General features: G+C 60.1%; 1 protein-coding gene across 1 annotated transcript in view; it reads left to right on the plus strand.

Annotated features, from left to right (window-relative positions):
* Positions 1 to 26,346, plus strand: part of LOC113932701 (calpain-8-like) — a 40,306-nt gene extending 13,960 nt beyond the window's left edge. Inside the window, exons 3-21 of the mRNA XM_027611998.2 lie at positions 129 to 247; positions 938 to 1,071; positions 1,769 to 1,937; positions 2,769 to 2,858; positions 4,680 to 4,765; positions 6,663 to 6,737; positions 7,329 to 7,489; positions 9,706 to 9,881; positions 11,750 to 11,761; positions 14,244 to 14,452; positions 15,183 to 15,219; positions 18,378 to 18,446; positions 19,897 to 19,954; positions 21,096 to 21,160; positions 23,800 to 23,868; positions 24,211 to 24,289; positions 24,510 to 24,626; positions 25,369 to 25,427; positions 26,085 to 26,346. Of these exons, the coding sequence (XP_027467799.1) occupies positions 129 to 247; positions 938 to 1,071; positions 1,769 to 1,937; positions 2,769 to 2,858; positions 4,680 to 4,765; positions 6,663 to 6,737; positions 7,329 to 7,489; positions 9,706 to 9,881; positions 11,750 to 11,761; positions 14,244 to 14,452; positions 15,183 to 15,219; positions 18,378 to 18,446; positions 19,897 to 19,954; positions 21,096 to 21,160; positions 23,800 to 23,868; positions 24,211 to 24,289; positions 24,510 to 24,626; positions 25,369 to 25,427; positions 26,085 to 26,108 (1,808 nt within the window). The 3' untranslated portion in view covers positions 26,109 to 26,346. The remainder of the gene's footprint in view (positions 1 to 128; positions 248 to 937; positions 1,072 to 1,768; positions 1,938 to 2,768; positions 2,859 to 4,679; positions 4,766 to 6,662; positions 6,738 to 7,328; positions 7,490 to 9,705; positions 9,882 to 11,749; positions 11,762 to 14,243; positions 14,453 to 15,182; positions 15,220 to 18,377; positions 18,447 to 19,896; positions 19,955 to 21,095; positions 21,161 to 23,799; positions 23,869 to 24,210; positions 24,290 to 24,509; positions 24,627 to 25,368; positions 25,428 to 26,084) is intronic.
* Positions 26,347 to 26,652: the final 306 nt, after the last annotated feature.

Consider the following 26,652-nt stretch of genomic DNA (forward strand, 5'->3'; position numbering starts at 1 on the left):
CGGGAGGACGCGGCGCATCTGACGCGGGAGGGCTGGGGTGACACGGGCTGGGCTGAGCGGGACGCTGAGGTCAGACAGGGCAGGGACGTGCACCTGCCTGACTGGTGTGTCCCTGTGACCTGGTGCAGGTGACTGCTGGCTGCTGGCCGCCCTGGCCTCCCTGACTCTGAATGGAGAGCTGCTTCGCCGCGTGGTCCCCGGGGGCCAGGATTTCCAGCAGAACTACGCGGGGATCTTCCGTTTTCAGGTACTGTGCTCACGGCCCTGGACACCACGGGTGACCCTGTGGCTACATGGAGGTCGGGATGCCGTCGAAAATCTGTGTGTCACTTTGGACTCCCTCAAATCTCCACCCCTGATGGCCGGCAGTTGACCTGAAGCCTTCCCGAGAATACAGTCGACCCACACACGTTTCGTGTGTCAAGTGTATTATATGCTGTGTTCTTAGCATAGAGTAAGTCAGAGCCAAGAAAATGTCGGTAAGAAATCCTGAGGAGGACACACGTTTCAGGACTGTGCTCTACTTATCAGCCGGCCCGCGCTGTTCAGGCCGTGTCGTTCGGGGTCCTTCCCATGCCCTTGGGTCCCACCCCACATCCCCGAACCAGAGACCCAGCAGCCCACGTCCAGCGGTCCCTGCAGGGGAGCCGGACGCTCCCCTGGTCTGAGAACCGCCACTCCCACGCACCCTGCCTTCCCCGGCCCTGCGGCCTCGACCAGGAAAGGGGTCCCAAGGTCCTGAGGTCCCAAGGCATGGGACCCACGCGGGCGCGTCTGCTCCTCACTGACACGCTGGACGCCACGTGTCCTGCGTTCTCTGGCCTCTCCTGTGAGCATGGACGGAAGACGCAGAGCCTACTCTTGGGGGGCTCAGAGCTCGTCCCTCGGCACAGGGTGCTGTCTGAGGGGCCTCTGCCCCATGTCCCCTGCCCCGCAGTTCTGGCAGTACGGCGAGTGGGTGGAGGTGGTCGTGGACGACAGGTTGCCCACCAAAGACGGGGAGCTACTGTTCCTGCACTCGGAGACGGGCAGCGAGTTCTGGGGAGCGCTGCTGGAGAAGGCCTATGCCAAGTGAGTATGCCGTTCGGGGCTGGGAGACCCCTGTGTCCCCAGAGGATCGCACCCACCCCGCCCCGAACTCAGGGTGCCGCACCGAGTCCTCCCCAGCACCTGGACGCTGGGGCCAGGAGCTCTCGGCTCAGTGCCGCCCCCATGAGGGTGTGGATCGGGGTGGGGGGGCAAGCTCTGCAGGGTCTTGGTGCCTCCACCTTCTCCTTCAAACCCCCAGGTCAGTTCCTAGGTCAAGGTGAATTTATCAAAGAGTGATGAAAAGGAAGGAACAGGTGCACTTTGATGCCAGTATCCTGCCCAGTCCTCAACCCCCTTCCTGCTGGTGGTCCATGTGGGAACCTTCTTTGTGGATTCTCCTGATGCGTGTCACTTACCCTGTCCTGCAACCCCATTCCTTTCCAGCCCTCTTCCCAGAGCAAGCCCCCGGGGCTCTCTCCCCCAACCCCTGCCCAGGCTCCCAACCCCCAGGAACCCAGGAACCCAGGGTTGGTGCTGCGAAAGCTGCATTTTGCTTCTTAAAGGGCTGGGGGTGGTGTGGCTTGGTGGGAGGTGGCCCGAGATTCGTTCCTGTAAACCGCGGCCGGGGCTCCCTGCTGACCCCACGCAAAATTGCCCTCCGGTCCACTCTGCATCCTAGCGCCAGCCCACGTGAGCCCCTCACTTGTGGATGATGCGCCTTTTCTTTCTTTCCCCACAGGCTCAACGGTTCCTATGAGGCTCTCACTGGAGGGTCCACGGTGGAGGGATTTGAGGATCTCACCGGCGGCATCTCTGAGTTTTATGATCTGAAGAAGCCCCCGGCCCACCTGTTTCAGATCATCCGGAAGGCCCTCCGTGCGGGCTCCCTGCTGGCCTGCTCCATTGATGTGAGTCTCTCTGCTCCCCACTGTGTGAGGGGGAAGGGGCCAGAGCAGCGTCTGGGGCTGAACGGGCAAGTCTGGGGATGCACTGGTCCCAGACCTTATTAGTGGCTAGGAACTGGGGCACACCGTGGGAGCCCCAGGCTGTAGTACTAGGAAATGGCCCTGAGAACAGAGCCCTGATCCCTGGATCCCGCATCCTACCTTCACTGGCCCCCTTTCATGGGGCTTTAAGAAACAGATATATGAGGGGTATATTTGATGGACTTTGAGATCCCTGAGGAGAAGGGGAGTGGGTCTGGAACGAGGGTGCGTGTGCTGCCTGGGGGCCTGGCTGTCTGGGCCCCGGGGCGCGTGGACACTGGAGCTGGTCTGTTGTCCCTGCCCCTGTCTGCCTTCACCTGGTGGCCTCGGACAGGTAAACCGCACGTCTCTGCCAAATCTCAGCCCAAGTGTGTGTTTGGTGGGGAGACGATACGGGGCCCAGAGAAGGGGCCTGTGGAAGAGGAAGCGTGGAGACACTGGAGAAGCAGACTGGCCCAGAGCCACCGTCCTGGATAATTGGTCTTCTTCAGGTGGCATGGGGTCACTCGGGGAGAGCAGGTGACCCCCCAGTTTCTGGTGGCATTTAAAGCCTGTAAGCCGTTCTCCGGCCCCCGGAGCCACACAGTGCCGGCCTGGAGCTGCAGGCCTGCTCAGAGGTCACCACCTGCTCCCTGAGGTCACTGCCGCAGCTGCACCCCAGCACCGCCCGGGGGCCAGCCCCGATGGGGTCGGGGTCAGGGTCAGGGTCAGGGTCAAGGTCGGCCATCATCTGTGGACTTCATTCCCAATCAGGTCTCCAGTGCAGCCGAAGTAGGAGCAGAGGTGACCACCTGCCAGAAGCTGGTGAAGAGCCATGCCTACTCTGTCACTGGGGCCCAAGAGGTAAAAGCTGGCCAGGGAGGTGAGGGGAGCAGGTGGTGATGCTGCATGTGTCCACATTGCCAGGGAGAGCCTCCCCCCGCCGAGGTCCCTCCCTGGCTGCCTGGACGCTACCTGCACATGGGCCGCTCCTGCTCACGGGCCCTTCGGACTCTTCCCCACTCGGGGACGGATCATGCGGCTGGTCTGAGCGACAGCTCTGTGGACTCCAGTGGCAGGCAGATGAGATGTGGCTGGAGGCGGGAGGATGGTTTTGGAGAAAGTTGCAGAGATGGTCTGTTAGATTCCATAGGCGGTCTAAGAAGTGTGTGTGCACAGGTGCAGCAGTCGAAACCCCTAGGACCCCAAAGGGGGTAACGGCAGTGGTGTTGGCCCCCTCAGGATGGGGCACAGCGGCAGGAAGGAGCGGCCCTGTTCCCTCCTCGCCAACCCAAGCAGAAAGCATGGGCTGCAGTTTTTGCTGTGTTTATTTACTATATTCTGCCCACTTGGGAAAAGCATTGGCAGTGGGTCATAGTGAAGAGCGCAGACACAACCAAATCACGAAGATGAAATAACCAGACAATCCAGGCGAGAGGCGCGGCTGCCCTTGAGAAATGAACTTTGCTCTGAGCTTCCCGATGGCCAAGGCAAAAAGGGAAATGCGATGAGATCTCAAGTTTTTGTTGTGTATCAAAACGGCACGGGTGCTTGTGTTTTGAAAACACACTCTTTAGTAAAGTCTTTCCCAAGTAGAGATTGAGCACGTGTGTGTAAGCATGGGCCAGGGCATGATGGAGGACACAAACGCAAGTAGGACACAGAAGACCTAATGTTCATCGGGTCTGTGTGTGTGTGCAAAATGCAAGCATGGCGCTCTGGTGAGTGTTCAGCAAGTGGCCAGGGAAGGCAGTAAGTATGGGCTTGGCTCCAAGTATGGGCTCTGCAGGCACACTGCCCTGGGGACCCATCCTCCATCCACCACATTCTGACCTAGGGTGACCTAACACCCTGAGTCTAGGATTTCTGAGCTGTAAGAAAGATGGTAACAGCACCCAGCTCCTAGGACTGCCCTGAGGTCTCGGTGCGGTGACAGTGTGTTTGAAATGCTTAGCGCCATGTCTCCTCCAGAGCGCATCCTCGCTGAATGCTGACCGCTGTGCTCTGCGCATTTACTGTCATTTGGTCTCATGGATTAAGAGCTCAGTCAGTCTTAGTCAACTACAAAATCGAAGCGCAAGTTAAAGCCGACACAAACTTGTTTGTGAGCCAGATACACAGTTTATTCAACCAAATTGTGGAAAATAGAGCAGTTGGCCATGTCTGGAAAACATGCATTAAAATAGGGGTGTGGTTGTTTGGGGACGTTTGGAAAGTGCAAGTCCTCAGGGGGCAGACGCGGGCGGGGGTGCAGATGTGGGCGGGGGGCAGGCGTGGGGCAGGCGTGGGGCGGATGCGGGTGGCGGGGGGACAGACACAGGGCGGACGCGGGGCAGACACGGGGCTGATGAGGGTGAGGGAAAACGCGGGCTGGGGGCAGATGTGGGCGGGTGGCAGGCGGGGAGCAGATGAGGGCGCGGGGTGGACCCGTGGTGGACGCGGGGCAGACATGTGGCAGATGCGGGCGGAGGGCAGCCGAGGGGGGGGCAGACGTGGGCGGGGGCCAGGTGGGGGTGGGGGCGGGCGCCGGGCGGACGCGGGACAGATGCGGGGCAGATGCGGGTGGGGGCAGACGCGGGCGGGGAGTGTCGGGGGGCAGGTGGGGGCAGACGTGGGTGCGGGGCAGTCATAAGCCCGGGTAGCGGAGCTCAGCGGCTCAGGGGCTTCCGCGTGTGGACCTTGCAGGTGGATTTCCGGGGCGGTCCTGAGAAGCTGATCAGACTCCGGAACCCGTGGGGCGAAGTGGAGTGGACGGGGGCCTGGAGTGACCAGTAGGTTCTTTCTCCCCGTCCTCACCTCCCTCTGCGGAAAGGCGTCACACAAAACACAGTCCTGCGGAGACCCGTGGCCCGCGAGCGAGGCCGCGCTTTCTGAGCAAGCCGACTGTCCAGGAAGGGGAACCGCGTGGCTCCCGCTGAGAAAGGCGGAGCTCGCGCTCTGGCTTCTGGGCCTCGGGGTGCCTGCTTGGCGTTGGCAGGTTTGGCCGCTCTGTCTCTGGAAGGTTTGCGTGTTTCCTACCTGCCACACCGGGGTGATCAGACGCCTCCCACCGCACAGACCCTGGTCTCTGACAAACGCCAAGCCCCCCAAGCACGCAGCTTAGGATCCTACCCCAGGGGCCGGCTGGCGGCAGACAGCGGTGGGCGGACGGGCGTGGCGCCCTCGCTCAGGATGGGGCGCTTGCTCTCCCGAGAAGGTCATGAAGGGCCAGGCCAGACAGGCTCTCCTCCTGCAGGCCTCCCGCCTGGGAAATGGGAGTACACCCATCTCAATAGGTCCCTAACCTTGCGGGAGGCGCCCCGCGCTGCCCAGGCTCCTCGATGGCTCAAGGGCCCTGGGAGGGGGCTTCATCACGTGTGTCCACGCTGGCCATCACTGCCCACCGCCGGACACTTCCCTTCAGGTGTGCGCCATGGAGAGACGTGGGTCCCTAAGGCCACAGAGGTTGATTCTGCTGTCCAAGTTGGAGCAAAACCCAAAATCTCTGTTCTGGCAACTGCCCAGAAAGGGGGTCCCGGCCGAACAAAATTGACACTCTTAAGTTTTGGCCGTTTCAGCTGATAGCTGGTTAGCAGGCTGCCCAGAGGGCTTCTGTGACCCCATCTCCTTCCCTGACGAGCTCTCCCCCACCCCCCCGCGTCTCTGGGAGGCAGGGGCAGGTGCGAGGGGGGCAGTGGTGGTGGCGGGAGAGGGCCGGGGCCGTTTCTGTAGCAGCTGATCGGGCAGGAGGACTCTGTGTCTCTGAGCCACACCCCAAAGTCAGCCCGATATCCAGTTAAATTAAACAATTTAGATTTTTTTTTAAGTTCAAAAACCAATCGGGAGATTTAGGTCAGATCCATATTTCTCCAGCTTGTCCCTATGCTTTGTTTATAACAACCACGTTCTGAGGTTTGGATCCGATGGATGAATGTTTCCATGAGTTGAAGGGGTCCTGGGTGCCCTCCTGTGTGACCCCTCGGTCCCACGCGGCCGGGCTTTCACACGGGGAGGGGAGGGCTTGCGGGTTGCTGAAGGCATCCAGAGAAGGGACTTCTTGATCCTGCTCGGTTCCTAGACGCTGCACACGTGCTTCAGGAGACCTAGCTTGGTAAAGGTCAGGCGGCTGGAGATGGCATTTGAATCAAGTATTTGGGCATTGCCACGGAAAGGCCACAACACGAGGCCTCTCGGGTGACATGACTTCAGGGAAATTGCTGCCCGACTGGGCCTGATGGCCGTTGCTGGTGGCTCGGGAAGCGGACGGTGTGCGCGTGCCCAGAGAGGGTCCGACTCCCCCAGGACCCTCCCCTGACCAATGAGCCAGAGCGCCGACCTGCCCGTGGACGTGGGGGTGCTGGCCCGGCAGGCACTGTCACGCCTCCTCTCTTGGACCCACCATCCTGTTACGGGGTCTGGGAGTCTCAGCTAGAAATGGAAGTCTCCCTGGGAGTGAGATTAGGGCCACGTCCCAGCGGCACGACTGGGGTTCATGTCGTCGGTCCACGTCCCTCCCGGGCGTGTGTCCCCCCATCTGTCCCCCCCCGCCCACTGGGGTCTGGCTCGTGTCCACCTCGGCCCTCAGGGGGACGTCGAGCTGCGGGAAACAGCGTGTGTTGCAGCAAGCCTTTCACGAATGACCACCTTTGCTTCGTTTTTTAAAGATTCTGATTTTGCGCTTTCCCCCAGTGCCCCAGAGTGGAATGACATAGACCCCAGGCAGAAGGCGGAGCTGGACAAGAAAGTGGAGGATGGCGAGTTCTGGTGAGCCCTGTCTGCGGGAGCCATCCTTCGAGGTGGCTTGCTTCCTGGGTGGCCAGCGGCAGCGTGTCTCCAGGGGTTCAGGAACTCGACGGGGCTCCCTCTGGGGGCGTCCTTCTTCTGCCCCGTTGCCCTCGTGCGGTCCGACCTCAGGGCCTGCAGGTGTCTGCGTCCCCGCCTCTGTCCACTGAGGCAGAGCACCACTCCTGTCTCGCCAAGCTGGGCTTAGCCCCGAGATAGGGTGACTTCCTTTGCAGGGGGGCTAGGACGGATGACAGGGATGCCCCTTGAGCGTGACGTGGACTAGGGTCATCTTTGCTGGGCAGAGTTCAATCGGAGGATGTTTCTGCAGCCTCCAAGGTGCCTGACCCTGGAGGCAGGGCCCGTTTACAGTTCTGTCCCTCCGCCGTGCAGAGGGGGGGCTCTCTTATAAAACAGAGACACCAACAGCAGCCAGGGACTGGGACAGCAACCCCGCGGACGTGGACAGGGTCAGAGCTGGTCCCTTGCTCCGTGCTGGGCGCTGCAGGCACGGCCTCCTTTCTCCTGGAGCCTACCCTGTGGACCCAGAAACCTCTGGTCTTTTGCCCACAGGATGTCATTTTTGGATTTCCTGGGGCAGTTCTCTCGGCTGGAGATCTGCAACTTGTCCCCGGACTCCCTGAGCAGTGAGGAGCTGCACAAATGGGACCTGGTCCTGTTCAATGGCCGCTGGACTCGGGGCTCCACCGCCGGGGGCTGCTTGAACTTCCCAGGTGAGGCGGAGGGAGGGCTGCAGGGCCCCAAGTCCCTCTGGCCTGTCCTCCCCAAGCTGGGTAATGCCTTGGCCTGTTCACTGGCTCCTGGTGTCCCTCGGGGGCCACGCTTCTCCCCGGGCTTGAAGGCCAGGGCGGCAGGGTGGACAGTGGCTCAGCGAACACCATTCTGTAGCTTCTGTGTGTCCAGGGCGTCCACGCTTCCCCCACCTGCCCCTGCCCCCCAAGGACACGCTTCCTTGTACTCACTATGCTCCTTTCTTGGGCTTCTCCCAGCCCCTGGCGGACACGCGTCCACCCGAGCCCCAGACGCTCTGTTGCTTCAGTAGCCGGCGCTGTGCTAAGCCTGGGCGCCCGAGCCGTGGGGGTGGGGTGGGGGGCCTGAGCCGGGGCTCCAGGATGGCCACTCCCTGCTGCCACGGGAGCAACACCCTGGTGAGGATGGTCTGTGCAACCCTTGCCTCTGCACTGACCGAGGTGGGGGAGCTTGTCTCCCTGGGTGGGGAACCCTCCCCGGTTCGCCGGATGGGACATCATGATGCATCTGGCACAGGCTCCTCTTAGGTCGAATCAGCAGCAGGAGGAAGACCCTGAAAAACCGACCCCACCTCCCTAAGGAGAAATGAAGGAGAGCAGAGCCCGCTCCCTCCACCCCCAGCTCCCCAGCCCCCTGCCCAGATGCAGCTCATTGCAGGGCTGCGCTCAGCATCATAATAAAATCCCACGTGCACGCAGGCTGGGTCCCGACCACCGTGTCTTCCTTTGTCCCATCCAGCCCGAGCTCCAAGACTCTGCCGAGCTCTGCTGCTTGACCCTCAGGACATAGCGTTAATGCCCCCTGTGTGAGGCACCGCGTGAACCAGGGCTGTTCTGTAAATGGGGGGCATTATTTTTATGGCTCATTCTCTTCTCCAGCTCTGTTAAGGAGTAAACAAAAAATGAAGGGATTGCCGTAATGTTGCATTTGGGAGAAATTAAAATACGCTCGCCGTTAGCGAGCGCTTGGAAGGCGGGTAAGAAACTGGCATGGATCGCTTTAAGAGCGCGTAGCGGTCAGGGCACCGGAGGTATCTGCACAGAATCTCCGTGGTGACCCCATTGGCGTGGCCAACTAGCGGTCGGGAGTGGCCCGACTGTGCGGTTGTGCCTGCCCTTTGGTAACGGTGTCCGTGTGCAGGGTTGCAGAGCTGCCTGTCTCCCCGGGAAGCTGCAGAGATTTGGCCTTAAAAGCCTCGTACTCGTGCCCCAAGTAAACAATGTGGATGTGGAGATTCTGGGGAGGTGGGATTGAATAAGTAACATTCTCGTTAACGGCCTGTGGCTCTTGGTCACTGTGCACGCCTTGTTATCTCATCGCGCTTTACCTCATTTAGGGGATGTGAGGACCGCCCCCCACCCCAGGTCTGTCCTTCCCCCGGGCACTGCTGAGGCCCTAGCGTGTGGACGCCCGCTGGGTCCGGCGTCTTCAGTGACGCTCGGCCGCCTGAGTGTCCTAGAGCCCCGTGTGCCCTCTGACGACCTTTTGAGCTCTGTGCCTCGGCTTGTGGGATCGCTGTTTCAAGAGACTTTTAAAAGTCCTCTTTGGAGGGAGGCAGTCTTTCAGAATGCCCGCAGGTGTATGCTTTTTGGTTGCCCATTGTTCTCCCTCACGCACAGCCCATGACGCCCTCCTGGGGGCCGGTGTCTCAGCACTGCAGCCATCTAGCTGAGGGGCAGAGGGTCAGCCCCCAGGGCAGGGGACAGACGCTGGCCCGACGGGCTGTGTCCATGGCTGTGACTCTCCCACAGCCTGAGATTACCCTCCCTGAGGTGGGCTCGTCTTCACGGGCCAGGAGCTGAGAACTGGGGACGTGAACCGTTTCCCCCAGAAGACTTGGGGGTCACTTGTGAGCATCCCAGGGCAGCCCTGACGCCATTGGACCTCGAGTATTCCCAGTTGAGCGTGTCTGGGCCCCTGGTTGATCAGATGGACCTGTGCAAAGTTTCCAGATGGCGCGGGATGCCGTGGGATGCCACAGGATGCGTCTGTGGGTGCGTGGGAGGGGTGGGGGGGAGGAGGGGATGCCTGCCACCCTGCAAGGGAAACTCGCCGAGGCCCGCTTACCACCAGCTGCGCGTTCTCTGGGGTGACCAAGGCTCTTCCCCTGTATTCTTCCCGCCTCGTCACCCGCCTTGGGGAAACCACGGTCTCCTGGCAACCTCTTGGCGACCTCCAGCCACTTACTGGACCAATCCCCAGTTCAAAATCCATTTGGAGGAGGGGGACAACAGCCAGGAGGGGGGCGTCGGTGAACCCTGCTGCACGGTGCTCTTGGGTCTGATGCAGAAGAATCGTCGGCGCAGGAAAAGGATAGGACAGGGCATGCTCAGCATCGGCTACGCGGTCTACAAGGTACCTGGAGCTGGGTCACCCTTTATTACACACTGCATGTCTTTGGTTGGACTGTGTTGGCCGGGAATCGGGGTGCATCTTTGCTATCACTTGAATGGTCCTCATCAGGCACTCTTCTTGCTCCCGTGAATGCCTCTCTCCGTGGATTTCCCGGGACCTGAATTCCACCATTAGAAATTCATTTGTACCACTTCCATCTCTGCTGTTAACAACATTCAGATGCAAAATCCCTTAAACTTTGCTTGTCCTCGAGGGCTCAGGGTTACTGCACTCTTTAGACTTTCCAAGTATAGGCTTCTCAGGGTACAGGAGTCAAGAACAGGGGCCCGAGGCATTTGAAAGGGGAAGGGAGGCCGGATATGGGAGAGATTCTCCTTTCCTCCCACGCTGGGTGACCTTGAGACTCTTCTTGGGACACACAGGCAGGTATGGCTGGGGTGAGGAGCCACACAGCCACCTTCGGTCCGGGTGCCCCTGGCTTGGGGACCACAGCTCCATCCCAGGCTGCGGTGTGTGCAGGTAATACTCCATGGCCTCACGGATGTGGTAAAGCAAGGCCTTCGGGGCTTGACAAGCCCAGCCAGGAACAAATCGCAATTCACTTTTTATATGGACAAAGGCTCCTTGTAACACATTCCGGAGGGATTCGTGGTGGTTGTTTTTATGTAATTTTGTGAAGAATGAATTTCTTGAGAAAAATACAATTTTAATCGGGAAGAACAAGAGCGGCTGGAGGCCTAACGTCTTGGTATAAATTAATGCATGGAAAAGGAGTGTTGTGATAAGAAACCAGTTGCCAAGCCCGTACCATGTCCGGCCCCTTCCCTTCCCCTCTCTTGGAACTTAGGGCTTTAGAGTTCAGGCTGTGGTATGTGCGTCTCTCATCATGGAAGAATGCACACTGAAACATAATCCTGGCTTGATAGTGGGAGAAAGGGATTTCAAATAACCTCAGTTCTCCCTGAGCTTGGCCCTTCCACCCCACCTAGAGCGTGATAGCATCAGACCAGACCCTGCTCACGGGGACCAAGCCCGGGAAGGCGCTTTACGTGCTTTCGTGAGCATCCAGCTAGGGTAATAGGGGGCACCTAGGGTCATAGAGGGGCACCTGGGGTCATAGGGGCCACCTGGGGTCATAGGGGGCACCTGGGGTCGTAGGGAGAACCTGGGGTCGTAGGGAGAACCTGGGGTCATAGGGGGCACCTGGGGTCGTAGGGGGCACCTGGGGTCATAGGAGGGCACCTTGAGTCATAAGGGGCTCCTGGGGTTGTGGGGGGCACCTGGGTTTGTAGGAAGCACCTGGTTGTAGGGGGGTGCCTGAGGTCGTGGGGGGCACCTGGGGTCGTAGGGAGCACCTAGGGTCGTAGGGGGCACGGTTCTGTGACCCCCTAACTGACTCCTAAGGCTCTGGATGTCTGCAGTCTGGAGAGCTGGGTCGGTTGAAAGCCTGTCACCAACTGGGGAGCAGCCTTGACGCCCCGGAGGCTGAGGAGGACCACATGTCTGTCCCGCTCCCTGGCCCCCATCATATTCCTGCTGTGATGACCAGCTCAGGCCTGTTACCCGGGCTCAGGATCCTGCATTTCCTTCCACGGGCCTCGCCGCTCCGGGTTTGGGCGCAGGCATGCAGGTCTGTGAGATATTAGCTCTCATCAAGCCCCCCAGGAATGTGGGGTCCTGGCCAATCACACAACTGGAAAATAAAATAAAAAATCAGCCCCTTTCCCCCTTCAGACTTGTAGGGTGCACTGGTCTCAGACGGCCTCAAAGTTCACCCAGGACAGTCTGCACAATGTGGGGAGGGATGCAGGGCACAGAGGGTGGGCCTCGCCGTCGCGGGTGACCTGCTCTTTCCTTCTGCTCCGCAGGTCCCCAGAGAGGTACGTGAGCGCTGGCCGAGGCATCCTTCCTTCCGAGGATGTGGCTTGGTGGCCACGGGCTGCTTCCTCGGAGGGAAGCTGGTTCTCCCACACAATCCGGTGAGCCAGCGACCCTGGCAGGTGGCACAGATGATGCTGGGTCCCACCCCCAGGCCCCCCAGGAGGGGACAGTGGTGACCTTCACGCCCGTGTGCCTGGTGGTTTGCTCGGAACCAGGCAGTTACGGCGTGCCCAGGCTCCTCTATCTGGAGACAGGAATGAATGCCCTGCTCTCTGACAAGAAAAGGAAGGGCCGCTTGATCTGCTTGGCTCCGGCCCCTTCCGTGTCTCCTCGGTGACACACCGTCCTGTCCCGCTTAACATCTGGGGTTTCCTGCTGATGCCCCCTAGCTGCCCCTGTACCTGGCTGGTTGAAGGAAGAGCCCCAGACAGTGCCTTCGGTGTGTGTGGGGGGGGCCGGCCTGGCTCGCACAAAGTCAGGCCGCGTGCGAGCTGGCCTCCCCAGTGAGCTCTGTGGCTGCAGGGTGGACACGCGGGTGTGCAGGCTGCATCCCAGACGTGTCACTGCAGAATCTCGGGGGTGATTCTAGCGTGCGGCTGAGGTTGGGAACCCCTGACCCGTGGTGGGGGCCCTCTGGGGTCGACTGTGCTAATGACGTGGAGATGCGTCTTCCCCGTGGCATCGCTGGGTCCTCACGCTTTCCCAGATTTGCCAGCCGTGTGGCACATGCCGACGGGGCCCACGTTCTCAGGATCCCGTCAGTGCCATGGGCCGCCTGCCGGCTGGCTCCCAAACACACATCACTGGTTATGGAGCTCACGCGGAGGCAGGACGGATGATGGGGAGTGCACACCTCTTCGCTACGAGAAAATAATCCAAATCTGTGTCACGTCTGGGGTGGTGGTTCCCATCAGAAATGTCCCCTCTGTGTGTGAGACAGCGATCACACGCACACGCGGTGTGCTTCCCGGGGCCCCACACGCGTCACTGTGCGTCCTGTGCACTGTCAGCAGCTCCGCAGCTGCTGCCCCAGGGACCCCGGGCTTGTGAAAGCTGGTGGCCCAGCCCCAGAGTTCCCGGTGCCATGGGGCTGGGGTGGGACCCAAAACCGTGCACTCCTAACACGTCCCCCAGGACGCTCGGGCCGGCCTTGGGCCCACACCTTGAGGGCTACCTGCCTCTGACCCTGCCCAACCCTGTATTGTCGCTCCCGGCTGGGCCTTGCCGAGACAGGCTGTGGGCCGGGGGCTTGGTGGGGTTCCTGGAAGGACGGAGGGACCCCTTCTTGCCTCCAGTTCCATGCAGGCCCCCAAACAGGGCTCTCTAATCTGCCGCACCCGGGGCCCTTGCTGGAACTGTGAGCCTCTTTCCCATGGGGAGAGTGTGCTTCCTGCTTCAGCTCTACTGAGTGCCTGTTCCTGGGGTCCCTTGCCTCCCCTGTCCCTGTGTCAGGGATGGCGAGAATGACACGTACCTCCCAACACCTCGCCCTTGGCTGGGCCCCTGTTGGCCGCCCCTGTAGCAGTCGCCTGCCCAGAATATGGAAGTTTGCAGGGGGGTCCCAAGCGCGCTGGCTGCCCTTGGACCTAGGTCAGCAGGAACTGGTTGGAGATCCCCGTGCAATCCCGACCGGCCAGGGCGCTGGGGGCAGGTGGCCCCACTTTTCTCCTCCGCTTAGCAGACCTGTGATCCAAAGCAGGTCTGGTGACCGTGGATGGATGCCATCCCCTCTGGGGTGGGCGTTCCAGGTCACACAGAAGCCACGGCCCTGCGGCTTCTCAGCACCGGCCCTCTGACGCAGACGGCTTGAGGAAGATTGGTCATAAAGTCGCAGCGCCACGGGAGGCCTAGTCACCATAATGACAGCCCGGGCACCCTGCACTCACTAATTAGCCTGCGTCACACACCAGGCCCTCCCACCACCAAACAGAGGGGCCGCGGGGCGCATCCTCCCTCCGTGGAGAGCCAGGAGACTGGGGGGCCTCCCAGACGACTGGCCCTCCGCTTGCAAAATGGTTTCCCAGAAGCAGAGGGGCCCTTCTGGCTGCTTTGGCTTGAGGAGCAGGATTTCAGCTCGCCCCCCAGCCTCAGGCCCGAGCTGGGGGCTCAGGGCCGCCCAGTTAACAGCCGCAGAGAAGGGTCTGTGGGATCGATAGTGGGGTTCGTGAGGCAGATCCCCAGCGAGGAGCTCAGTGTGCACCCGAGACCCTGCTCTGCACCCCTTAGCTTAACCGGGGAGGGGGCAAGGGGTCGGCCACTGTGGCATCAACAGGGTCGGTGTCTCACACGGGGCCTGGTGCCAGAAGTGCCCAAATACACCTGCTGGGGGACACGGGTGCATCCTCAGCAGAACCCGAGGCCTCCCGGTTTGTAGCCCGGCATTAAAAATCAGCCAACCCCAAATCGGAGCGTAGGACCACACTCTGGAGCCGCCGTCTTCCACGATTCCTAGGGACACTCACCTTGCCCTGCTGTGTGCAGCTTCAGAGCCACACGGATGTGCCCCTGGGCCAGAACTTCTTCCTGGGCCGCCAGCCCTGCGTGCGCTCTAGCACCCACGCCAACCTGCGGGAGGTGTCCGGCCGGCTGCTGCTGACCCCGGGGGAGTACCTGATTGTGCCGTCCACCTTCGAGCCCTTCCAGGACGGAGAATTCTGCCTGAGGCTGTTCTCACGGAAGGCCAAGGCCGTGTGTGTATCCTGTTCTTGGGCAGTGCTGGGGGGCGGGGGCTGAGTGCCTGGGCCGGGGGGCACATGTGGTCTGGCAGGTGCACGGCCTGGGTCACAGCCGCCGTGGCCCAGACGGAATCTGTAAAACTCCCTGTTCCCACGGGTCCTTCGCTCGCTGTCCCCTTCTCTCCCCTGTGGGTCTATGGGACACCAGGCTCTTGGCTTCCAACAGGTCGAGGCTGGGCAGAGGGCTTTCCTCCAGCAGGGATGGTCCCTGAGCCCAGGGAGTGGGATCCAGAGGGATCACTGCCTCCTCTGCACACACCCATGCACACGCACCACACACGCACATTACACCACACAGCACGTAGGGGTTTGCATGCCCACACGGCCTGTGGGCTTGCTGGCTCATTGTCCAGAGGCTGTGTGTATAGGTATTCACGGAGCTGGGTCTCCCGGGGAGGAGAGAGTGACCAGGTGGTGAGAGAATCCCCCAGAGTCGGGCCACCAGGGCAAACATTTCAGGTTTCATGAAGGGTCTGGTGACAAACCCGGGGGGGGGGGCTGGGGATTGGGGGGAGAAGGGAAGGATGTGGGTCAAGATTCAGTCCGTGCAGTTTGGTGCTAGTAGGGACTGAGGGTCTTGGGTAGGAAGCCAATGCTTCAGAAAAGTAAAATGCTTCCTGAAAGAACCCAGTCAGCTGTCCTGTTTACTCACCGTATTTGTTTTTCTCCTTTCTTTGTGTTCCAGGGAGATGGGAGCTGTGGTGGCTGGAAACCCACATGAGGTATGAAATCCTTCAGAACAGAAGCTCTGGCACTGTGGCATACCAGGCATTCGGGGTTTCTTGTTGATTTGTAGAAGTTCTTTACATATGAAGGATGATGACCATTTATTCATCAGGGCCACAACATTTCCTAGGCTCTGGTCCTTCCTGACAAAGATGGGACAGCAGCAGGGCAACCCAGGCTGGGTGGCTCATCCCTACCCCTGGGGGCTGGGCGTCTGTCCCCCGCATCTGTCGGCGGGACCCTCAGAACGGGCCTGTGCTCTTGAGCAGTTCTGGGCGGGACAGAGAAGGCAGTGGGAGGGAGAATTCAGCCTCTGCTCTCAGACCTGCAGGCTCTCGGGGATAGATGGTGGAGGCACATGAAACCGATGAAGGAAAGCTCATCCAGACATGCCGGAGACGGGTCTCAGGCTGCGTGCGAGGGGTCTGGGGGTGCTGGAGTGAGCACGCAGTCTGGGGGCCCCGTGGAGGGGCGAGGTCAGGGCAGAGGCCGGAAGAAGAAAGTGCGCCCATTCCCGTCCTCAGCCCGCTGTCTTTTTCTTCTGGTGGCCCCTGTGGAGGCTGCTCGCAGAGGGGCTGCTCCGTGAGGGGTAGACGCAGGCTGCCCTGCCCTGTCTGCACCAATGCGCGCTGGGGGTGGGCGACTGTGTCTTCACGGGGCCACCGCCGCCTGTCGGCCCGGTGGCTGCGGGTTCGGGTCCTGCCGAGCCGGGCTGGCAGAGGCACCTGGTGGGTTTGCACGCTCCTGTTCCTGCAGGCGCGAGAAGCCCTGGGGTCCGTTCACTCACTCATTCATTCATTCATTCATTCAGTGTCATTTTATGTTTTTTATTTTAATTCCAGTATAGTTCACAGTGTTCTCTTAGCTTCAGGTTAGCTCTGGGGCTTACGTCACGAGCTCATGAGACAGAATCGCCCGCCCCCACTGTCCGCGTGGCGCATTCCAGTCAGACCCTGGATGGCCGGTGCCCAGCAGCGCCCCGGCCGCAGGTCAGAGGGACAGGTGGCACCGGCGGTGCTTTCTGGGCTGGCGGTTCCTGGTGACGGAGCTGTCCCGCCCTACCCTGCCCCGGGGAGAGGCCCAGTCTCCTCGGGGACTCCTCTCTCATAGCCGCCTCTCTTGCTGCTGTCCCAGGAAAGGCCCATGTGCCCGAATGGAGGGCGTGGGTCTGAGCCTGCAATTCGGGTGGTAGGAGCCAGCCTTCCGCCCCTTTTTGGTTTCTGTGACCTGGATGGAAGGCTGGCCCCGACCCCATGGCACCAGGTTGGCAGGAGTTCAAGCCGAGGCATTGCGGGGGCTCCTAGCTCCCCCTCCCGAGGTCTCGGGGTTTCCTGAAACACTTGCTGCTTCATGGGAAGACTCTTCCTCTTGCAGGTGCTCACCAATCTCCCTTGGAACGCCCCAGTCTCAGCTCACGGTTGCTGCTCCTGAGCTGCCCGGGGGCTTCTGTGCGAGCTTGGGGCTCCGACCCTTTGTGAGCCAGGAGCCCCCAGCCTAGCGCCCAGCATTCCCTCGTGAGGTCCCGCAGAGATGAATGAGATTCCCAGGATTCCAGGGCCCTACATGTGCACACACACGCACACGGGGGTCGCATCCGTGGGGCACTCAAGACTTACAGATCGCAGGGATGGCCCCTGCCACGTGCCAGGCGTCCAAGAAATCTCTTTAAAGGAATGAGCAAACCGCAAGTTTCCACATACGCCATCATGCAAATGCCTCTCGTTCCCGTGATCCGTGTGCGGTGCTCCCACCTGGTGGCAGTGTGCCTGCCGCCCACCTGCGTGTGCCCGCTTCCATATCCTGGCTTTGTGGCTTTTGTTGTTTGGTTTGTAATTTCACAACCCCCTCCCCCCGAGGATAATAGAATCTAACCCCACGTCCGGAGTCGGTGGACATCCCACTAGACTTCGGCGGCGTGCAGTGTATTGTGTGATGGGAACAATGTAACCCGTTTATTCTACAAAACCTCTTGAAAGTCACGTACCTGTGATGGCAAGTGTTTATCATTTTTCTTCTGGAAAGTTCAGACGTATTCTCGGATTTGCTCATCGTGTGTGTAAGCGGTAGGGAGGCGTGGCTGTCCCCAAGCTGTGGATAAGGAGGCAGCCCCGGGGCTGCAGGCATGTTTGGCCCCGAGAGCATGTGCTCTGGTTTTCTGACTAAAGGCGGAGAAGCACACAAGCTGCCTCTTGGATCACGGCTCCAAAGCCGACCAGAGGTGCAGTCCTGGTGTTACTTAACTGCACGTATGCCGTGTGGACCGCAGTGGGACCCACCCCACAGAAGAGTCATGAGCAGTAAGGGAATTAATCCCTGAGGTGCCTGGTGGGTAGTGAGTCCCCGTCAACGGTGAGCATGGCCACCGTCCTTGTTACTCCCACCTGTACGGTGTCGCCAGGCCACGTCCGGCCTTTTCTGCTTCTCCGGGCGATGGTTTTAGAACATGGACTTGACTTTCTGGGAGCTCCTGAAGCCTCCCGGGAAGCATGTGACTTCCCGTCTGTCAGTGGGGACGTTGGGGGTGGGGCCCCCGTCAGGCTGCAAGTCCCTGGACAGACCCAATGACGTAAAGTTTGTAACTTTGATGGGACTTTGACCCCATCAGCTGGTGTTTGCTTCTGGAAGGAGCGCCGGGGAGCAGCCTCGTCATTTAACCACAGACTGAGGGAGTGAGGGAGGGTTCTGGGAGCCCGGGGCAAACCGCCCTGCGGCCCCTCCTGTGTCCGAACCCCGTCTTCTGGCTCCGACTTCTGCTACGTCCACTAGGCTGTGACCCCCAACTACTTTCGAATCCTGGGGTGATTTGAGAGTATGAGGAACGCTAGGAAAACACACATGGACACTACCCAACATGTTCACGCGGTTTCTGGGGTTCACAGACTCCTGGGAGGTCTCTGGGGGGCCTCTGGGGGCCCCCAGGCCAGACGGAGATTCTCTGCGGTCAGTCCGAAGCGATTATGGGTTGAAACTGGAAATTCAGGGCTGGCGGGATCACCTCCTCACATCAGGGAGGCAAGGCCGCCCCGCGCCCCACGGAGCCGACGTCAGCACGTGGTGGGTGTGCAGTAGGAACAGGGAGTGACGGACGTGAAATCTTTGTTCTTCCAGCGACCCCCCCACCCCCCCGCTAACTCTCTGCTGTGCTTCCCGTCAGCCGCACCCGGGCGACGTGGACCAGGAGGTCGGCCAGTTCTGGAGCCTGCTGGGGAAGCTTGCGGGGAAGGTGAGTGGGGCCAACACGCCCTCCCCACAGGCAGGAGGGTGGCCAAGACCTCAGGCCGCTTCAGCCTCTGTCCTCTGGCGTCTCCGTGGGCTGAAGGGCAAGGGGCCCAGCTTCTCTCCGCGGCCTCCTCCCGTCTCAGCTCTGGGCTCCTCCCTGTGTTGTGGGAGCAGTGATGGTCCCAAGGCCGTGTCTCGCTGCATCGACGGACCCTTCAGGAAATAGAAAATCCAGAAGCAGGGTGGCAAGACATCCCTAAATCGTATGCTTCACCTACCCTGGCTGCCACCCTCGGTGCTCGGCCGCAGCATTCACACCAGGTCCGGTGCCAGTGGTGCCCCGGCCCCTTTCTGCTCCATGCTGTGTGCAGACTTGGGTTCATCACGTTCCAGGCCTGTGGGGTCACACGGCCCCATAAGTAGTGGATGCACTGCTCTCTGGGGTACTGGGATGTACTCCAGGGTCTTGGCTGGTGTCTCGGGTCCGGCTGCTGCATCAAGAACCACGGACGGCCCGTAAACAACAGACCCTGATTGCTCCCGGATCTGGGGGCCGGCCGTCTGATGTCCAGTGCAGGGAGCCTGACATCCGAGGTCCTGTGCAGGGAGCCTGACATCCGAGGTCCGGTACAGGGAGCCTGACATCTGAGGTCCGGTGCAGGGGGCCAGCCGATCGCGGTCTGGTGCAGGGGGCCGGGGTCTGGGCTGAGCCCCCTTCTTGGCTGCAGACAGTCTCTCCACGTGCTCTCCTTGTGGAGAGAGGGGCCAGGGAGCTCTGGGGCCCCTTTGCAAGGGCACTGATCCCACCGCAGGGGCTCCACCCTCGCTCGGGGCCTGGTCACCTCCCCTTCCTGAGACCATCACACTGGGCTCAGGCTCCCACACAGGGTTTTGGGGGACACACATGTTCAGTTCTTAACAGAAGGGGAGAAACAATACTGTCCACCCCGAGGGACGTTCAGGACAGAGAATGGAATAGAAAAAAATATGTCGGAACCCTTTGCAGGAAATGAAACCGTATATACAGTTCCTTCGCTGTTGAAGAAGCCTTGCAAAAATGAGTCCATTTCTGCTTTATTTGGATGCTCAGACCAGGATCCCGGGAGCTGCACTGGGCCGGCAGCTGTGAACCCGCAGAAATCACGTCACATGAATGACACGTTCCATCGAGCGTGTATATGGTGTTCACAAGTTTACAAAACTACAGGTCCTTACTCCATGACGGAGGCCACGCCGTTCTGAGGTCGCAAGGACACTCGGCGGCGGGCACATGGCTCCTGGTCCTGCCCTTCGCCACACTCCCGCCAGGCTGTGCGGGACCCCAGAGGAGCTGAGAACTAGAGTTTCTAAAGATGCCCCAGGGCCCTTGGATGTGCTGTCTGGTCCACATCAGCCTCACACCCTGGAAACTTGCCAGGACCTGGTGTGACTCACATTTGGGTTCCTCTTTCCAGGATTCTGAGATTGGTGTCCATGAACTCAGGACACTTCTGAATGAGGCTTTTTCCAAAGGTAAGTTCTTCCTTGGAGCTTTCCAGAAAGATCGTGGGAGCCTAAGAGAGGTGAAGGGTGGGGGGTGGGGGCGAGGGACGGGTGTGTGTGGGGGGTCAGGTTTGGGGTCATGAGCTCTGCAGATACAGATGCGGAAGGAGACCCTGGGGGCATGAGGGTGTCCAGCAGGGGGGCGGGGGTGATGCTGCTGGAAGGATTGGGGGGTCCTGGGAGGAAAAGCTGGGCTGAGGGTGACCAGACCCATGACGTCTCCCCAGACATACCAGGTTGATGCTGTGGGACAGTGCAGACTGAGGGCCTGTTCCGTGGAGCTGTGGTTTTGACTCCCAGGTCCTGGCTTCTTGTCTGGCCCAGGATGGGGATGGACAGGGGAGACGGGTTAGGGACAGGGACGGGGACGAGGATGGGGTCGGGAACAGGGATGGGGACGGGCTGTCTGCGGCTTCCCACTGGTGGAGCGAGGGCCAGGACTGGGCTGAGATGTAGCACACAGAGGAGGAGGAGGAGGAGGCCCAGAGAGAGCCCTCGGGCCCTCGAGAGACAGGCTGGGGCTGAGCGGGGCGCAGGCTCTGGCTGGACGGTCTCTGCTCTCTGCTCCAGCCCTGGCTTCTGTTGAGAAGGGGTGAGAGAAGAGGGGACGGCTGCAGGGTCTTTGGCTTCCGGGTGAGGCCAGGTGAGGTGGGGGCCAGGGAGGCAGCTCCAAGCAGGTGCCAGCAGGTGAGCGCGCAAGGTGTCAGGGCTGGTCTCCAGGGCCTGCCTTTAGACCCTGCCCGCCCCTGCTGGTGGCAGATTATTCAACCTCTCTGGGCCTCCATGTCGTCATCTACAAAATGGGGATGCTGATAGTTCCGACCACGTGGGGCAGTTCTGGGGACGAGGTGTGGGGCTCGTCCCTACAGAGTTAGCCGTCCTGCTAGGAGCGAACCATGTCCAAGCGCTGTGCTAGGAACTCGCATTGTCCCTTTTATCCACAGCCGGCCTCTGGGGCAAGTATTATTATTGCTGTTATTCCCCCTGGTGGAGGAAGGAACTGGAGCTCAGGGTTAGCTTGAGGGGCTGCTGAGTAGCGCACATGCCTCTGGGAGGTTCTCTCCCACCTCCAAAGACCCGGATCCTCACCCTTTTCCATTTGAATGTTCAGAAGCAGATGTAAAATTCCTTGGATTCGACACCAACACTTGCAGGGAGATGATCAGCTTGATGGACGTATCCTTTGCCTGTTGCTGTATTTTTCCCTTTTCCCTGATTTCCGGGACTCCTGGACCTTTCCCGTGAGAGGGGAGGGAGGGGGCGAGCAGGGGCACCCGTGGTGGTGGAGCGCCTGGAGCCCGCGGCTGTGCCGCCCGCGCGGTAGGGAAAGCCGCGCCGCCTCGTTTCGCTCCGCAGGAAGCTCACGCTTGTCCCCGTTTCCCGGTGAGGCCGGTGAGGTGCTCCGGGTTTCAGCCCGCGAATCCAGAGACGGCAAGTGCCAGGCATCGTGCCTTCCTCCCGTTAGACCCGCCAGGCTCCCCCCTCCCCCACCCCCTCCCCTCCCCCTCTCTCCCCTCCCCCTTCTCATCTCTCCCCTCCCCCTCCCCCTCCACGTCTGGCCTGTCTCCTGTAGTAACACAGTCCGCCCACAGTCACTCCCACTAGTTTAGAATTATCACATGAGGTAAGACCTATTTGTTCTCTCTGACCCGATTTAACCCTCACTTTACACTGAAGAATGTGTAAGAGTGTTTGGAAGGAATGGAGGAGGCTAGCACATTCCAGTTGGAAGCTTAAGTGAGGGTTCAGAGGGAGAATGGTCTTTGCGGCGGGTGGGACCAGGTCACCATCCTCCATCGTGTGGATGGTGAAGGCAACTTCTTTGAAACATGGTTGCTTGGAGGGTTCTCCTCAGTGTTAGGATGAGGCCTGATGACCTCGGGGTGGGAGGCATGACTGGTTTGGATGAGGGGTTCTGCATGCAGAGGGGTTCTGCAAACGTTGTGTGTGCTGATCCCCCAGGGTTATCAGCGATGGAGAGAGGGCCCTGTCCCTGTGGTCCAGAGCCATAGACACTGGGGCTCTTCGGCCCTGTGTCCTTCTGTGAGCCCAGTGTGCTTAACAACTTATTCGTGGGCCACAAAGAATGGTTAAGTGTTGATTCACTTTGCTGCAAATAGTCCCTTGGTCTCTGAATCATCTTCTCGAACTCACCACTGACTTGGATGTCGATTTGGGAGCTGCTAGCCCCCCATGTTCCCCCCGGTGTTTGCTTCTCTCGTGGCTCCGTCACCTTCGGGGGTGTGTGTCCCACAGTGTAGGTGGTGTGGGTGGTGGTTCTGAGCCAGGACATGCTGTGGACCTGCCCATGGAGACTTTGGTGACAATGACAGCTTTATCAAGATACAACTCACACACCTTACCATGGACCCACTTACAGGGTACCATCTGATGGGTTTTAGTAAATTCACAGTTGTGCAAGCATCACCCAGGTTAGAACATTTTCATCACCCCAGAGAGAGACCCTGTACCCATATTAGCAGTCACTCCCCATTCCTGCTCAACTGGCCCGACCTCTGCCCTGCAAACACCAGTCCACTTTCTGTCTCCACAGACCTGCCTATTCCAGCGAGCTCATTTATGTGGAAGAATACATCACACGGCCCCTTAGGTTGGAATTTTCCACTTGGCCCCATATTCCAAGTACCATAGCATCAGCACTTTGTTGTCCCTGGGATTTTAAAAAATACGGTTGCCTGAGTCCCACTGCTGGAGATGCTGACTCAGCAGGTCTGGGACAGGGCCTGGGTCACCGTAGCCATTCTGTCAGGCACTGAGGGTCCCCGTGTCATGGGACAAGGTTTGGAGCAGACAGGAATCCAGGTTCCGGCTCCAGCACTTTCCGGGTGTAGAAATTTGGAGAAGTTCCTCTATGCTCTGAACCTGTTTCTTGTGTTGGGAAGTGGGTTAAGAACTGGAGCCCCTGTGGTCACTGGGAGGGGGGTGTGGGGCGCGGGGTGCAGAAACCCAAGCACCAGCTCCCTCTGCGGAGGGGCGCCGGTCGCATTCCTGGCAAGGGATTGAGGCTGTGGTGTCTCCGACCCTCGGTGTGGATCATGGACACGAGAACCACACTTACTTAAAGAGGGTGGTATACGCTCTCGGGTGTTTGGCTCGTTGGGCGATGTGGGGCTGGCGGTCTGCCGCACACCCTTGTGTGTCTTTAACACACCGGTGGTTATCCATTAGCTGTGATTCCGGAGAACGGGTGCTTTCAGAGCCTTAACTCCATGAGGGTCCCCATCGTCTAGCCCAGGGTTCCGTTAATGCTGGTCGAGGGAGTGTGAGCTGGACAGAGGGAGGTCCCCAGAACCCCTGGGGCTGAGTGGTGGCCCGTGAGCCAGCCGCGTCCCGGTGGGAGCTCCGAGCCCCTTCGCGGCACGCTGACAAATGTGTGCAAACCATGCAGCTGAGCATCCCAGTCCCGTGCTCCTGACGACTTTTCTGTTAACATATGACATTCTCACCAACAAGTTTTTTCAATGACCACTCACGGAGTTTAAATCTGGAGGTGTCTTTCCAGCTGTCCTCGGCCAGCCCGCTGCAAGCCAGGGTGACGAGGGTGTTGGATCTAATCAATGACCCTGCTCCGAGGTCTTTGGGCTCGTGACCTCAAAGGGGGGCCGTGGGGGTGCCTGACCCTTTCATCTTAATTTGAATTGGCTTCCCATCACCCTTCCCACGGTGACCCCTGGGGCCTTGCTTACTGAGCACATGGGTGGTTCACTGAGGCCGTAGGGCACGCGCTGTGGTCACAAGAGAACATGGCACACAGGCCTGTGGCGTTTGGGCGTGTTGGCCTTGACCGTGCCTAGAGCAGCGGCACGGGCACCTTGGGGCCGGCGGAACTCAGGACGCTCTGGCTGAAGATTCAGAAGTACCTGGTAAGTCTTCTCTCCTCGGGGCTCTGGTCCCCTGTCGGTCGGTTCTGTTTCTAGCCCCTCGCCCCTCCCTGCCCTGCACCTCCCTCCCTAGTCTGACCAGAGTCTGAGTGTTTAAGCCCAGCACAAAACCCGGACACGATGTTCAGGGGGCACTAGGGGGTGCTTGTGCCGAGCCCTTCACAGAGAGCCCAGCCGTTCAGCCCTGCTCTTCCCTTTGTTCCGGAAACTTCCTGGGAGGAGTCAGGGAGGTCTCTTCCTCCCGAGGGAGCAGTGGGCGAAGGGAGTCGCTCTGGTGGGGCCTCCAAAGGCTGTTTTCTACCTGGAATCTCTGTCCCGCTCTAGGACATCTACCGGGAAACTGATCACAACCACTCAGGGACCATCGACGCCCAAGAGATGAGGATGGCCCTCGGGAAGGCAGGTGAGACGCTGTCTTGGGACACAATGTGCTCATCTGAAACACTCTGAACAGGATGGTGATGAAGCTGATGCTGGAGCCATGGGCCTCATCCAGCACCAGGGTGCAGGCTAATCCCCGAGGATTGTGATGGGGTGGCCAGAGGCTCCGCATCCCATGGAGGAGCCCGGCCGTGTCAGCCCCGAGCCCTGCGCACCACCGTGACCCAGGTCCCCCACCGCAGGTTTCACGCTCAGCACTCAGGTGCAGCAGACCCTAGCCCTGCGGTACGTGGACGGCAGACTCCGCATCGACTTTGATGGCTTTGTGGCCTGTGTGACCCGCCTGGAGACCCTCTTCAGTGAGTCCCCCTGTTCCTCAGCCCCATCAGTTCCGCCGCAGGACTGGACGGCGGAGCCAGGCAGGCCTCCTGGGGGAGGCGGCACGAGCCAGCCACGCCCAAGGTCAGGGTCTGCCCTTTCATGGAGCCTCAGAACGCTGCCACACTGGTTGTTGTTGGTGCTGTTGCGGGCTGTCTGACTGTCGCGAGCCGTCAAGCAGTGCGAGTCCTAGGGCTTAAGTGTCTTAGTGTCTGTTTCGGGGCCACGTGCAGAGCCCGTATCAGCTCCCAGGAGGGGATGCGTGTACTCCCACCGCCTCGGGGTTTTGGGCGCGCGCGAAGCTGTCCTGTTCAGGGAGGGGTCTCCTCACTGGGGGTGGGGGGGTGGTCCCAATGGGAAAAGGCTGGGCCCCTAGAGAGGAAGCTGAGGGAGTGGCTGGCCCACCAAGGGGGCGACCGCGGTCCGTCCACAGCTCCCTCCTCCCGCCGCACGCTCCCATGGAAAGAATGAAGTTCTAGAGTTTCAGAGGGTGAAGATGGCGATTGACCACCGCTGCTCACAGCTGCAAATGTCCCCTGGGGCAGAGGGACGCCTGCCCCCAAACCCACATGGGGCACCAAACCTCCATGGAGCTTTCCAGAGTCCCTGCAGCCGGGTGGGGGCTGGGGGGTCGGGGCGGGGGGACTCACAGGGGGACGGTGGACGGGGGTAGTAGCTCTCTACGTTCCGAAGTCTCATATCATTCTTTCTTTGGCATTCTAGAACTGTTCAGGCTGCTGGACAAGGACCAGAGCGGCACGGTCCGGCTCTCCCTGGCTGAGGTAGGCAGCTGGGGTTCTGGTGAACGGCTTGCTGATGGGACTTGGATTCTGGGTCATTATGGGTGCCGAGTGGGGCTCGTTCACAGCGACCTGTCTTATTCCACGCGGCCACGATGCGTCTTCTGGGCGCCGCACTGCGGAGAGAAATGGGACTGCCCTGCGGTCTTCCCAGCACGCATCCGTTATTATCTTGAAGATAAGGCTACTGCTGCATTTCAAATCCTGTTGGGATACCAGCCGTTGCTAATTTGGATGGGAGTGTGGGTGGTGGGTGCGATTTAATGGCTGACTTCCAGGAGCAGATGTCTTAGATTAACAGAGGGAAGGTGACCAGAAACCAGTGGGAATGTCGGTGACCTGTTTCCAGTGAAGCGGGAAGGTCTTCCTGGAGGCCCCCGGACATCAGTGCTGACCCTGACACTGAGTGCATACATATGTACACACATGTGAACCTGTTTGCCCTCTTGGGTCTGGGCCTTTCCTAAGCCACCTGTCTAGCGGGCTCGTGGGGTTGGGACTGAGTTAAGGACTCCCAGGCGCCCCCTGGAGCGTGGACGCGTCACAGGTCACGCCACGCCGGGCAGGAGAGCGTCTCGGGCACCGTCGCACCAGCTCCTGGGGGAGCGCTGAGCTCACCCTGCGGTCCTTCTTTTGCAGTGGTTGTGCTGTGTGTTGGTCTGACCCGGGCGTGTGAACCCCGGTGACGCTCCGCACCAGCCCGCCTGCTGCCCTTCTCCCCTTCTTCACGCTTCTGTGAATGAGGATTTGAATGGCACTCACTGGTTGTCCCGTCTTCCCTGCCCGTCAGCGTCCCTGGAGGTCCCGGCCTGTCCCACCCGTGCCGTCTGGGGGCCCGGCCTCTCTTTCAGCAGCGTGTAGACCAGCCTTGGAGCCCCCCGGAGGGACCACAGTCAAATAAAGTCTGGTCCAAATGGTTCTTGCTTTTCTCTGGCGATGTGCAAAGTGTGGAGGGCCCTGCTTCTCATGCTTTAGGAGAGAGGTTTTGGGAAAAGATGGGCCCAGAGCTCCTGGGGTGGAGACGCGGCCGGATCTCTTGGGGCAGCCTCTGGGGCAGCGCGGGAAGGAGCATCTCCAGCCCTCCGAGGAGGGGCACGGGTGGGCTGCTTTCTGCCCTTTTGAGGAAGGAGGAGTGGGCCTCCCTTCTGCACTCGAGGCCCAAGAAGTCAACGTCTGCCGAGTGGGAGGTAGATCCTTGCTGAGGGAA

The sequence above is a fragment of the Zalophus californianus genome, chromosome 10, assembly GCF_009762305.2.
Source record: "Zalophus californianus isolate mZalCal1 chromosome 10, mZalCal1.pri.v2, whole genome shotgun sequence".
Lineage (NCBI taxonomy): Eukaryota > Metazoa > Chordata > Mammalia > Carnivora > Otariidae > Zalophus > Zalophus californianus.